Below are 13013 nucleotides of genomic sequence, written 5' to 3' on the forward strand. Positions count from 1 at the left end.
AGCTTTACCATATAGCTCTCTACATGAATATTGAACGACATAATATGAAGAGACTTCAAGTCGATAAAAAAAAATCACTTACCTGATTCATTTTAGCACATAATGAATATCGTCAATCCTTAAGTAGAACTATGACAGTGTATGTTGGTTGAAGCTACTGTATTGCCCGGTGTGGCACTGTGGCGGTGCAACCGCACCAGCCACCCTCCGAGCCTCCAATTCTCAACTGACCAGCACCTGGAAACCGAAGCTCCTCCGATTCACTTGCGCGTTGATTCCGGCAACCGGCCTTTCAACCCTGTGAACCAGCGCAAGACATCTCCCTATCAATCCCGTCTACTACAGGGCCCATCTCACTTGACCATGAGTTAAGAGAGACTCCCTCCATCCACAACCCTTTCATCCTCCCAGTCGCAATCCCGCATCCTCGAGAAAGCGAGAGAGCCGAACGACCACCCCTTCGTTCTCCTCCACCTTCTCCCCTTCCTCACATTATCCCGCCTGGTGCGCTGATCCCGCCGCCATGGCACCTCTCGAGAATGGCCACGCCAATGGCTTGAATGGCGAGACTGCCACGACCACCACTCTCCGCTTCTCCGACATCCCCGACGCCATCGACATCCCGGCCTCCAGTTTTGACAGCGAAGTCGAAGTCAGTCTCCTCGATCTTCCGGAAGATCCCACCGAACTGTGCACACTGCTTGAGAACGAGCGCGCTGCGAAGAATTTCTGGGTCATCATTGCTCTGGCCTACGCCAAGCGAAAGCAACTCGACCATGCGCTCGACATCCTACAAAAGGGTCTCGCCTCCGTCGCCCACGGCGCGACCAAGGAGAAACTCGGACTTTTGGGATGGATTTGCTGGCTGCTCATGCTGAAGAGTCGTCAGGCACCGCGTGTCGCGCCGGAAGGCGAATTGTACACCGAAGCTAAGACGAAAGATTTCTACCTGCAGCAGGCCACGTCGATCCTCAATGAGGCCTCTCGCTTGAACCCGGCATACCCGCCTCTGTTCCTGGCGCGTGGTGTGCTGTGTCTACTCCGTGCATCGCTGCATCCGCCTCGCGCGGTGCGACCCGGTACGGTCGACACATCTGACCGTGTGGAATCGCTGCGGCAGGCGCTGAAATGTTTCGAGGAGTCTTCCAAGGCTTTTGGCGGGCGTAACATTATGGCTATTCTGGGTCGCGCCCGTGCGCTGTATATGCTGGGCCGGTATGCGGATGCTATGGCGGATTACCAGAAGGTCCTGATGCAGGTACCGAATCTGACGGATCCCGATCCGCGAATTGGTTTGGGTTGTTGCTTGTGGCAGCTTGGTTTCAAGGATCAAGCTAAGGTTGCGTGGGAACGTTCGCTGGCTCTGGTATGTTTTGACTTTTTGTGCACCCAGGAAATGGGTTTTCTAGCTGACCATGCCTTCTTTCTGGTAGAACCCCGATTCCAAGGTTGCCAATGTCCTCCTCGCTGTGTACTACCTCTACGACAGCTCCCGTCGCTCGACCACCGACCCCATGTTCGGGTCTTTGTACAAGATGGCCATGACACAATACACACAAAAAGCGTTCAAGCTCGATAAGGAATACCCCATGACCTGCGCCTTGTTCGGTGGCTACTTCCTCCTCCGCAAGGCATACCCGACAGTCGAGACTCTGGCTCGCAAAGCGATTGAGCAGACCGACGTCATGCCTATTGCTAGTGATGGTTGGTACCTTCTTGGACGGAAATCACACTACGAGGGCGATGTCGCTCGCGCAACAGAGTTCTACAATCGCTCTGACCAGGCTCGTGGTGGCGGTGACAAGGGCTATCTCCCGGCCAAATTCGGTGCCGTGCAGATGCAGGTCACCAACAAGGACTTTGACGGTGCTAAGTTCCGACTGGAGAAGATTGTACAGAGCTCCAAGAACGCCGAGGCTATGATCTTGCTGGGCGCTCTCCATGCGGAGGAAGTGTTCGCTGCGCAACGCGCTGGCAGCAAGGAAGACAAGTCAAACGAGACGAAGCGGGCTATCACGCTGCTCGAGTCCGTGCGCTCGATGTGGAAGGACGAGAAGCAGATGCTCACGCCGGATGAATCAGTGTTGGTCTATCTGGCCCGGCTTTATGAGAGCTCGGCACCAGATAAGAGCATGCAGTGCTTGACGCAATTGGAGCAGTTGCAGATTGCTAGCATTCCCGAGAGTGAGCGGCCGGATATCGAGGATGATGACCAGTTGAAGGCTGCTCTGCGGGAGAGTTTGCCCCCGCAGCTTCTCAACAACATGGGATGCTTCCTGTACCAGAGTGAGAAGATCGCCCTGGCTCGTGGCATGTTCCAGTCTGCTTTGAATGCATGCGTTCAGTCCTCAGAGCGGGAAGATGGTACCGATAACGACGCCCTTGTCACCACGATCAGCTATAACTTGGGTCGCACATACGAGGCTGCTGATATGTGGGATGAAGCTAAGAAGGTCTACGAGGGTCTGCTCGAGCGCCACAGCGATTACACCGAGGCTAGTGCCCGACTGACATACATTGCTCTGCGCCAAAGCCCTACAGACGAGGGTCCCAAGAAGATTGCCAAGCTGTACGAAAACGAATCCTCGAACCTGGAGGTCCGCTCTCTCTTCGGCTGGTACCTGAGCAAGTCGAAGAAGCGTGTATCCAACATCAACGAGGATCCAGAACAGCGCCACTACAAGCATACCCTGCAATACCACGACAAGCACGATAGGTACGCGCTTACAGGTATGGGTAATGTTCACCTCCTCGTGGCTCGTGATATGCGCCGCGACACCGACCAGGAGAAGGAGAAGCGCCGCAAGATGTACCAGCGTGCGGTCGAGTTCTTCGACAAGGCTCTACAGCTGGATCCCAAGAACGCCTACGCGGCCCAGGGTGTCGCCATTGCCCTGATCGACGACAAGAAAGATCACAGCAGCGCGGTGCAGATTCTCGCCCGTGTTCGCGACACCATCAAGGACCCCAGCGTCTACCTAAACCTGGGCCACGTCTACGCCGAGCTGCGTCAATACTCCCGCTCCATTGAGCACTACGAAGCCGCACTGGCCAAGGACCGCGCCCGCGATGTCCAAATCCTCGCCTGTCTCGGCCGTGTCTGGCAACTCAAAGCCAAACAAGAAGGCAGCCTCCAAGCCATGAAAACAGCCCTGGAATACGCCCAACGCGCCCAGGCCGTCTCCCCAGAGGCCCTCCACCTCCAATTCAACGTCTCCTTTGTGCAAAACCAAATCGCCTCGCTAGCATACAGTCTCGCCCCGACCCAAAAGACCCTCCAAGACGTCGAAGAAGCCGCCGAAGGTCTCAAAGAAGCCATCGATACCTTCGACCGTCTCTCCAAGGAAAAGAATCCCCCCTACCCAGCCAGTGCCCTCGAACAGCGCGCCAACATGGGCCGCACCATCGCCAAACAGCTCGACCGTGCCCTGCAAAGCCAAAAGGAATACGAAGAAAAGAACGCGACTAAACTCCGCGAAGCACGCGAGGCCCGCGCAGCAGCCATCGCCGCCCGCGAAGAACAAGTCCGCAAAGCACAGGAAGTCGAAGCCGAGCGCAAGCGCAAAATCGCCGCCGAACGAGCACAAATGGTCGAAGAGGCACAGCGCAATGCCGCACAGCGCGCTGAACGTGAACGTGCCCGTGAAGAAGCTGAGTTGACGGAGGGTAGTGACGGGGAGAGAGTCAAGCGGAAGAAGAAGCCCAGTAGCAAGCGCAAGAAGAAGGATGATTTTGTGGCAGCGGATGATGAGGATGCGGGTGGCTTTGGTGGTAGTGATGCTGGGGTTAGTGAGGGTGAGGCTGCGCCGAAGAAGAAGCGGAGATTGGAGAGAAGGAGTGGTGGGAAGGCGCAGAGTAAGTTTAAGAGTTCGGAGGTTGTGGTTGATTCGGATGAGGATGATGAGGAGGGTGGTGCTGGTGCTGTGCCTGGATCTCCGAAGGATGGTGATGATGATGATCTTTTCGGGGAGGATGATGTACAGGAGGAGGAAGCTGCACCTCGAAGACGCGGGAAGGCTACTCGTCGGATTGAAGATGATGATGACGAGGAGGAGGAGGAAACCGTTGAAAAGGCTGTTTCTGCTTCCCCTGCTCCTGTTGCTGCCGCCGAGGGCGACGATGATGAGTTGTTTGGCGATGATATGCAGGAGGATTAAGTCCGTTACTGCCGCACCTAAGGTTGGATTGAAGCAATACCTTTCGTATATCTGTCTGTCTGTCACCTCCTCGACTCTTACCTCAAATCCTGCCTCTGTGAATCCTTTTTCCCCTCTTTTTCTTCTATTCATGTCTTTCTACATACCTCTGGCGTTGGCAAGATTTCCATCGAATCCTTTCTTACATTCAGTATTTCCTTTGTGGTTTTCATCTCTGTGAATTAGTTACATGGCTATGGGAGCGGACCGGCTCATAGGCCGAGCCTGAGGTTGAATATTGGTCTTGCTGTGTCAAAAGCGATGAATATATTATTTTCTATTGGGTTACTTTATGGCTTGAAATTGTCCATTTCAGCTTTACATATTTGGATCTCGAATTCTACCGAATATCCTGGCGAGAATGACCATGTATCCCCAAATATCTAGACTAGGCTGATCATCCTGGCCAATTGCTTGCGTGATGTTACAGGTTGTAGAAACTATGAACATGAGTCTGAGAACCTGCTAGCCAATCGTATAGAAAAGCAGGCATGAATCGAGATCAATTGAATAAGGAAATTAACTAGACTAAATACAAGCAAAACACAATCCGAACGAGCCCTGATAAATACACTTTTTAAGCCACCGCAAGTTGAATTGCGACACTCTCCGCTTCCATAGTCCTCCATCGGAACCATCTTCTTCATCATTCCTTCCAAGTGATGTTGAATCAAAATCTTCTCCCCGTCAATCAAACCTACTTCGGTTTCAAGGGCAGTAGCCAATATCATCCAGACACACGCCATTATAACAGCATTTATCCTGATCATTGTCTTCGTCGTCGGTGCACTATTATGGAGAATAGAGAATTAGCATTCATTGCCATAAGAACCACTTCTATCAGATGGAAGTTGGGATATCAAGGCTACAAACTACTTACCACATGCCCACAAGCACCACAGTTATGATTATCAGATCTCAAGTCCACACATTTATTTCCACAAACCGTCTGTCCCAATGGACACTGGCAGCTTCCGTGGTTACAAGATGCGCCGGTAGCGCACTATATCATAGCGTGGTTAGCTATCACATCTACCTATGATCAAGCTTGACATGAACACCTGGAGGGAAAGAGAAACGCATCTTATTCCAACAAACACCACAATTATTCACATCACTAGGAATACAAACCCCATTACACAGAATCTGCGTACCAGGTGCTATCGCCGCAGGACCTCATTTGTAGCATGGTCCGTCTCCGTGGGCGGCGAGCGAGGTACATGAGGAGCCCGGGCTAGCGGGGAAGTTTGCTGCGCACTATTGGGCGCATTGGCTGTTGCTTTGTCTTTGGATGAGGGAGGCGGAGATGCCGGTTGCTGAGGATGAGATTAGACAAGCGCTTGATGGAGGAAAAGAAAAAACCGTTTGAGCATCAAAGAAAGTGTTTATGGTCATGTTCATGTAAATGCTCACCTAGAGCAAGAAGTTTGAGTAGCATCATTTTGTCCGGAATTCAATAATAGATGAACTGTGATGAAGTTTCAAGTTAAGTGTTGTATGTAGAGGAGAAGAGTGGTGTTGTATAGTCATTCCACGAGTCAACTACATCACTTTACTTTACACAATCTCATGATCTACACTCCCCGCGAACGCTCCCCACAAAATACAAAACCAGAGTTCCAGATCCCCTCTATCGTTCTAGACTAAAACTCCTCCATAGAGGGAGTAAAGAACCGTGACTCAATTCATGCGCTCCTCACCAATCAAACATACTAGAATCGAAAGGCGTTCTCATCGACAAGGCTAGATTGAGGCACAAGGATCTACATACAAACATAATTTCGAGCTTTAACGTCCGCCCTTGATCTAAGTTAGGTTCATCAGCTCTCAAAATAAGCATTATAAGTAAAAGTAAAGAGATAAGAGGCTCAGGTTCATGAACCCGAATGTGATGATTGGTTAGACTGGTGAGGCATGTGGCTGATTTGGGACTAGTGGGGAATCAAGACTTCAGCCTCCCACAAACTTTTGAAGGAGTTTATCGGCAGTTTTATCCTCTAGTTGTGTCTTGCTGATGCCTATTTTTTGTAAGGGTCTTTTTAAATTCCGACGTCATGAGTTTCTTGCCACGAGTGAGCGTTGCGTATATGTGTTTAAGAGCTAATAAAAGGCGGCAGGTATGTCACCCATATAACTAGGGTCAGGTTAATGGCACTATATGAACGTTACTCGCACTACAAACTAGGCCCTTTTCGGTTAACGTCCGCCCCCACCACCAAAAGGTACATTTAAGACCTACAGAAATATCCCTATCTTTATGTGTAGACATATTCCTCTGGTTCTTATGATAAATAGCCATAATAATTATCGAATAATAGGTAAAAATATAGTAACGTGCTCGAAGTAAATACTGACCCTAAGAGCGACCGCAAAAAGGGCTTATTATTCATAGAAATATCTAGACAGAAGCCTTGGTAGACCGGAGTTGTTGTTTTTAGGTGTCGGATGTACCTTTTTGGTGGTGAAAAGTTGCCAAGGCGGGTACTGACCCAAAAAGGTTTAGTATGTAGTGCGAGTAACGTTCATGTAGTGCCATTAACCCGACCCTATAACTATACTACGGGAGGCCAGCGGTGTTCTTGGCAGCCATAGCCTATACAGGAATTCCACTGTAAGTTGTGTTCAACGGTAAGTAAAAGCTTGGCCTCACTTCGAGAAGCTTGTACATGTATATAAACCACTGCTATTTGCTCATATCTAATATAAAATAGACCCTACAGGCTATACAATTCCTATTGTCTAGTCCCTGGGTAAAAAGCCCAATGAGTGTAAGGGAACTCAATTACTTCAATGGTTGATAACAGATCGAGACCGAATCTCGACTTTGTAATTGTCTAGATTAGTACGATGCAGACTCTTATTATTACCGACCGGATGATTCTGGATTCGGAAATCAGAGGAGGCGATTCGATGTCCTATGGATGGGTTCATTGCTAGATGATATGGTTTAAGGTTGGAAGTATACGTGTAGGTTTGAAGCCGCGGCCGACACAGCCGGCCTTGGGTCTACTCGGTGATTAAGGAACGAAAGTAAGGGCCGAGATTGAGATGGATGTCTGAACCAGTCAAACCTGAGTTTGAGACGGTAGAACCGCAATGTCAGCTTACAATGACATCTGACACAGGACGTCGAGTTGACTATAAATAGCTAGTCATTCTATGCAATATCATAAGGAATAGAAAGTGAATGTAAAAATAAAATGCCTCAAAAGGGGATGAACTAGATGAGATACCCCACAGAGAGTCAGCGAAGGATACAGACCTAGATACAGATTGCATAGTAAATCCTGCTGTAGGTGAGAGCAAAGACGCAAGAAGAAGGTTGGATCTGATGGCTGGCTGTAAGGCCATAGTGGGCCAGATAGACGCTATATTTCTAGCTGTGGAGAGTCATATCTCTGTAAAGTGTAAGCACTAACTAAACGGAGCTGCTATGCTTGATGCACAGGCCTTGCCACATTTCTCGTTGAAGGTGAGAACAGAACCACGTGTGTAGTAGAGCTCTTATTTTGGGATGTAGTTTGCATCTTTGCTGTATACCCAGCAACTCAATTAGGCCTACTCTATACAGATTGTGCATTGAGAAGGAAGGTTAATTTTGGATAGATGGATTAACTGGTCAACTTGGGGGAGATGACGGTTTGCATCTAGTGGATTCTAGCGTTCTTCTCTTGACGCGATTGTACCTTGTCGATTGCACAGATCGCTTCTTAGCTTACTTCTTAGCTTGTAATACCACACGCTGAAAATACAATCGAATTGTACTCCGCGGGGGAATCGTCCCCTTCGTCTGCGTCAAGATTCCATGACTCGTCCAGGGTATAGTCACAGAACAGACACGACATTCCCACCTAACATCGGTCACAGATTGTACTAGTATTCATCAATTGCCTAACGTGCCTCTCCAATTCGATTGCCATCTAGATATCTCTGTAGTACAATATTCAAGACCTAATTAATTTATGCAAGTAGTAGCACTTCGCACCTCTCCACAACTCCAGCCAGCCCCCCGCCGGGACACTTCGCTGCCCCTCACCTTCTCTCCTCTGAAAGAAAGACAACACTTTATTCCCTCCGGCCTTAGCTCAGCCCCAAAGCAGTCCCAATTGTTTAGCTGTATGCTGACAAGGGCCTCGAAATAGGGCTAGCTCTCAGCAAGCCAGCGGGAGCACAGCTAAGCTGACGCCGTTAATATCCGACCCCTGTACCTCGGATATTTTACATTGGTATTTGTCCGGCTTGTGAGCTACACACATACAACGTAATCGCGATTCGCTAGGGCTACGGCTAATCCGTACATTCTCCGTAATCTAAGATGCGAGGGGGGGAGGGCCCGGTCGGATGGCCTGGGTCAACAACTAATGTAACTGTGTGGTGCGGGCGTACTCTAGGTGCATCGTGGATGCAGGTGCAATATGTACTTTTGTCCTCATTGTGGCCCCCCAGGCTGAGGGCCCGAGGGTATGCCAAGAACGAGCTACATGACGGGGAGGGGCGGGTGAGATACAGCCGTCGATACGCTCCGAGACTGGGCTGTGTATGTGGTGTATGTACGAAGGATCGGAATCTAGATGCAGGTCCCATCGTGCAGGCGGCGCCGTGCATTGCATTGCATTGCATTGCAGGTGAAGTGCAGCGGGATATAGTGTCAGCGTTGGATTCGGTTGGGGGCTGCTGAGAAGGGCAAATTTTCCCTCTTTTTGTGGAGATGATAAAATGAAGATGAATATTAGTGGTGATAAATAGCCGTATAGTGGATCATTGATTATTTTCAGCTGGTCTTCAACTTCTCTATGTGTGTTATTGATTCCCTCGAAAGCTAGAACCAGCTACGATCATGTATGTTGGGATGTCTCGCCTGGGCTGCATGTTCCAAGCTGGAATTTAAATGTCTCAAGCTGCTGCGCAAGTAAATACCGTACAACTTGAAGGACAGAATCTATTGTATTTTATTTATCACATTGTAGAGTTGAAATTTTTGCTCGAGTTTGCCCATCTTGTTTGTTCCTTATCCCGTGCTTTGTACGGAAGTATACATCCCCGCTAAGCCCTATCACACCGGATAACTCGCGATCGCGCCACGAGTATAATTCTGTCTAAGCCCTCCAGTCACGCTCAAATTATCCGATGAGTCGTTTTTATTCACTTTAATATATTAGTTGACTCTGTGCGAAAGATCTAGGGAACCCAATTGTGCCCTATCACTCCAACAGACGATCACTACTTCATCCAGGAACTTTCCAGCCGCATCCGGATATTCCAAGAGCCGCATAAAAACCAGCATTTTCTAGAAATCTAATGCTCTCGATATTATTCAGAGATCTAAGATCTATTGAGTTCATAGCAAGAGAGCTAACAACAAATCTCACTCAAAGACCCTTACCTCATAGTCTAGAAAACTCATACTAGGTAACACAAAGATCCCCTTGGCTGAGAAACGATCAAGTTCGATGTTATTGGAATGTGCGGGTATGTCAGGGCGCAATGCAACGCTGGAGACCCGATGCCGCGGAACTGAGAGATACAGTCCGAGGTGAGTGGATTAGGAAGGCCTCCTTGATAGTGGAAGGTGGTACTTACGAATCGGGTACTGGGCTTAGCGTCAAATAGAGACTTATGTGGCTCTCCAGCTTACTCGGAAAGATGCAGAGTACTGAGGTTCTAGAAATTAGCCCCTTCTAAGGTCTAATAGTCGAGGCCTCAGGGAGGAAGAGGGATAATACTGTATAACCGAACTTTAAGCAGGTTAAGCTTAACGATGGCGGGCCTTGGCGCTTGAACGTGAGTTGTTGTAATACCGTCGCGATAATTAGCATCTTGATTATCAGAATCAACTCTTTCTTTCTTCACTGATCTATGTGCTGGTAAAAGGCCTTTGCACCGTATTTCCTTCTCGTCTTTGCACAATCTTAACGTTCCATCGGCCTCCCAATTTGGCAGCCCGAACACTCCTTCAGATGATGACATCAGTTATGAAATCAAAAGCCCACAGTTGGCCTTTGAATATTGACCTGAATAGTCAGGGATCGTCAAATAAGTGCGCTTTCGTCGATGTCCCGGGCAGTATGCCTCGCCTCCACCAGTGCTGGCACCTCCCCCAGCTCAATTTGCTGCACAGTAGTCCTTCGGAAATTGAAAATTCATCTTACATCAAGACAGTCCAACGAGTGGTAGAGATCATCGATTGCGTAGGTTCATTTCGTGTCTTTTTTCTATTCTCCAATACCTAGTACGTGCTCTTATGTGACAGTACTTAAGACCCGAGGCCAGTATCTGCGATTCTCTTCTATCATTGTACTTTACTCACCCGACTGCGCAGTATTTCCCCCAAGTTTGCAAGTAAATATAAGACGTGCATAATCCAAGACGTCTAAACGAGAGCAATAAAGCAGCAATCAAAGACTGACCTCCTAAAGACTAGATTCTTCAATCCCACCCGTCCTCATCATGTACCGTTATAGCATCATAATCGCTCTCCTGACTGCTGTGGCTACCATCCAAGCAGCCCCTCTCAATCTCTTCTCTCATCCAAGGGACGGCCTCCTCGGTGATGAAAACACCAGTGACATGACGAGTACTAAGCGCTCGGAGGAGAGCTCAATTAATGGCGATATCGGTGTGGGACTTATCGCCCGCGACGACGAGGGTCTCGTGGGCCCTTTTGATGTTGATGGCATACTGCCTGTGGATGTGGGCGGTTCTATTGTTGATATTTAGATGAAGAATATCAGATAAGCAAAGTATCATCTTCTGATATTGGGGAGTTTGGGTATGTGGTTGCGGCTTTTTTAAGGCGATGGGGATGTTGTTTGAGCAGGCCAGTGGGTTTCTGTAATGATATAATGGAAATGCTTCTTCTTCCATCATATCCTGAGATGAATCTCTATCAGTTTGATGCTTTTGAGATACGATCTGGTCAATCAAGGATGACAACCCACTGTGCAATCAAGTTTGTAAGATTCAATCCGACCTACAGATGTAGAAGACCAGTATTAGATCCTGAAAATAGAAAACAACACTGCCCTCTTTCTATAACTCATCTCTCACGATCATCTCTTCAACCCCCTTATGCAAATTTCCAGATAAATTATTACCCCGTACTAGTAACCCCCGATGTGACCAGGGATATCAGCCTCCATCCATATACGGCATGACACCCTCCAGACCCACCACACTATCGAAAGCCGTTGTCGGTCACGGGACAAAATGGAGACAACGATCTCCTGAATAGTTATGGAGCAGTCAAAGAAAAGAGACTAACTAAGCTCTTAATGTACGCCCCTGACAACCCAGATTTTCAACTAGTACACACTCCGGTGGGGAAATCGACACGCCCGGCGCGCCTCCCCCACGCGTAGTGCGGCAAGGTCTCGTGGTCAAGTTTCTGTATAAAGCTTTATTCCAAAACACACTTCTAAGTTCTGGGTGTATGTCTCGTGGGATATTTGGAGCAAGTGATTAGCGATTACGGAGTACAGTACTGTAAATCATTTCGCCCGAGAGGGCTGCGAAAAACAAATCTAGAAAAAGTAAGAGCTGAACCCGCAAGGCGTGTTACAGTGCTTACAACGGTTATCCCTGACGTGCCGTGCCTGTCATTACTACTAACTAAATAGTCTACGGGGTAAATCTGTATCTGTAGGGCAACATGAATACGGAGTTGTAGTACATACTAACCAGTCAGTAAGGCTCATGCCCCACGGCGACTTATTACGCGTTCGGGAATAGGGGACATCGTTGGGACATCGTTTGCCGGACCAGGGGTCGGGCGACCGGTTTGAGGGGTGGTTTCAGGATATATTGGAACTTCAAATGTCGGGAAGGTGTCGAGAAGTATCAGAAAACTATTGAGATAGACGTCTTGATAGTGGATTGACCAGAAATTCACTAATGAATTGACCACTTTGTATGTACTCCGTACTCTGTGACATACGCTAAAATGGGTCCTGTTTTGGTTATCTGTGTACGGAGTACTCCGTACTTGCATACTTTACAGTCGAATTAACAAAGCATAAACGACAACAAAAAAGATCCAACATTTGATACCAAAGCACGTCAATCCTCCCTACCAATCCCACAGAATCCACAAAAAAACAAACACCCATCATCACGCCCCCAAAGCCTAGGCCGCGTTCCGTCCAGCCAAGAACCCGCAATGTCGATCCCCAGCCGCCCAGGACTTACCACGAACGGAAAAGGATAACTTACAAGCTTACAAGCTTACAGCAGAACCGAGCCTCCCTGGGATTCTGGAAAGGGGAAGGGGCAAGAGAGGGGGCAAAGCTTGCGCCCGACCAAACCTGTTCGTCACTTCGGTCGAACCACGCCGTGAGATCCTCGCCGGCACTTGGTCTTGGAGGCGGGAACCGCGCTAGTTTTGGGCTAGCGACAGCGCACTTGCGGCACTCTGTAACAACCACGGGCCATGAGCCGTGGGGACGGCCGGGGATGCGGTTGGGAATGGTTAGTGAAGGGTAAATATAGGGAGGTACAGTACTCCGGACTCCGTACATAGCTACTGAAAGGAGGTACATAGGTAATATGCGGTGGATTGGAGGTTTGGAGCTCGATTTGTTGTTTCGATGGCTTTCATGAGCGAGTCATGGATGGGATGGGTGGAATAGGGAATTACTGGAGCCTGAAGGACTCGGACTTCTCTATAGAGTATTCAGTCCTGCTTCGAACGTGGTATGTCGACATCCTCCGTACTCAGTCAAGCACGGAGGACGGTGACGGAAGACGGAATACGGAGGGCGCAGGCGCAGGCCTGTTGAGAGGTCAAAGCTGATGCATGACGCAGGAACATGAATCGCAATT

At 48.9% G+C, this 13013-nt stretch overlaps 3 protein-coding genes across 3 annotated transcripts; 2 read left to right on the forward strand and 1 right to left on the reverse strand.

Moving 5' to 3' along the window:
• Window positions 1–523: 523 nt before the first annotated feature.
• On the forward strand, window positions 524–4157 carry N7473_000287 (putative RNA polymerase II transcription elongation factor (Ctr9); the record flags this gene model as incomplete). Its single annotated transcript, XM_057146227.1, has 2 exons — window positions 524–1366; window positions 1434–4157. 2 exons carry the CDS (start codon window positions 524–526, stop codon window positions 4155–4157), a joined length of 3567 nt encoding a protein of 1188 aa, XP_057014113.1.
• A 6486-nt stretch (window positions 4158–10643) lies between these two features.
• On the forward strand, window positions 10644–10913 carry N7473_000288 (uncharacterized protein; the record flags this gene model as incomplete). Its single annotated transcript, XM_057146228.1, has 1 exon — window positions 10644–10913. One exon carries the CDS (start codon window positions 10644–10646, stop codon window positions 10911–10913), a length of 270 nt encoding a protein of 89 aa, XP_057014114.1.
• A 1405-nt stretch (window positions 10914–12318) lies between these two features.
• On the reverse strand, window positions 12319–12709 carry N7473_000289 (uncharacterized protein; the record flags this gene model as incomplete). Its single annotated transcript, XM_057146229.1, has 2 exons — window positions 12319–12375; window positions 12413–12709. The coding sequence occupies 2 exons, from the start codon at window positions 12707–12709 to the stop codon at window positions 12319–12321; spliced, it is 354 nt and encodes a 117-aa protein (XP_057014115.1).
• Between the last annotated feature and the right edge of the window lie 304 nt (window positions 12710–13013).

Source organism: Penicillium subrubescens (assembly GCF_028828155.1).
Source record: "Penicillium subrubescens strain IBT 31985 chromosome Unknown utg000001l_segment0_segment0, whole genome shotgun sequence".
Lineage (NCBI taxonomy): Eukaryota > Fungi > Ascomycota > Eurotiomycetes > Eurotiales > Aspergillaceae > Penicillium > Penicillium subrubescens.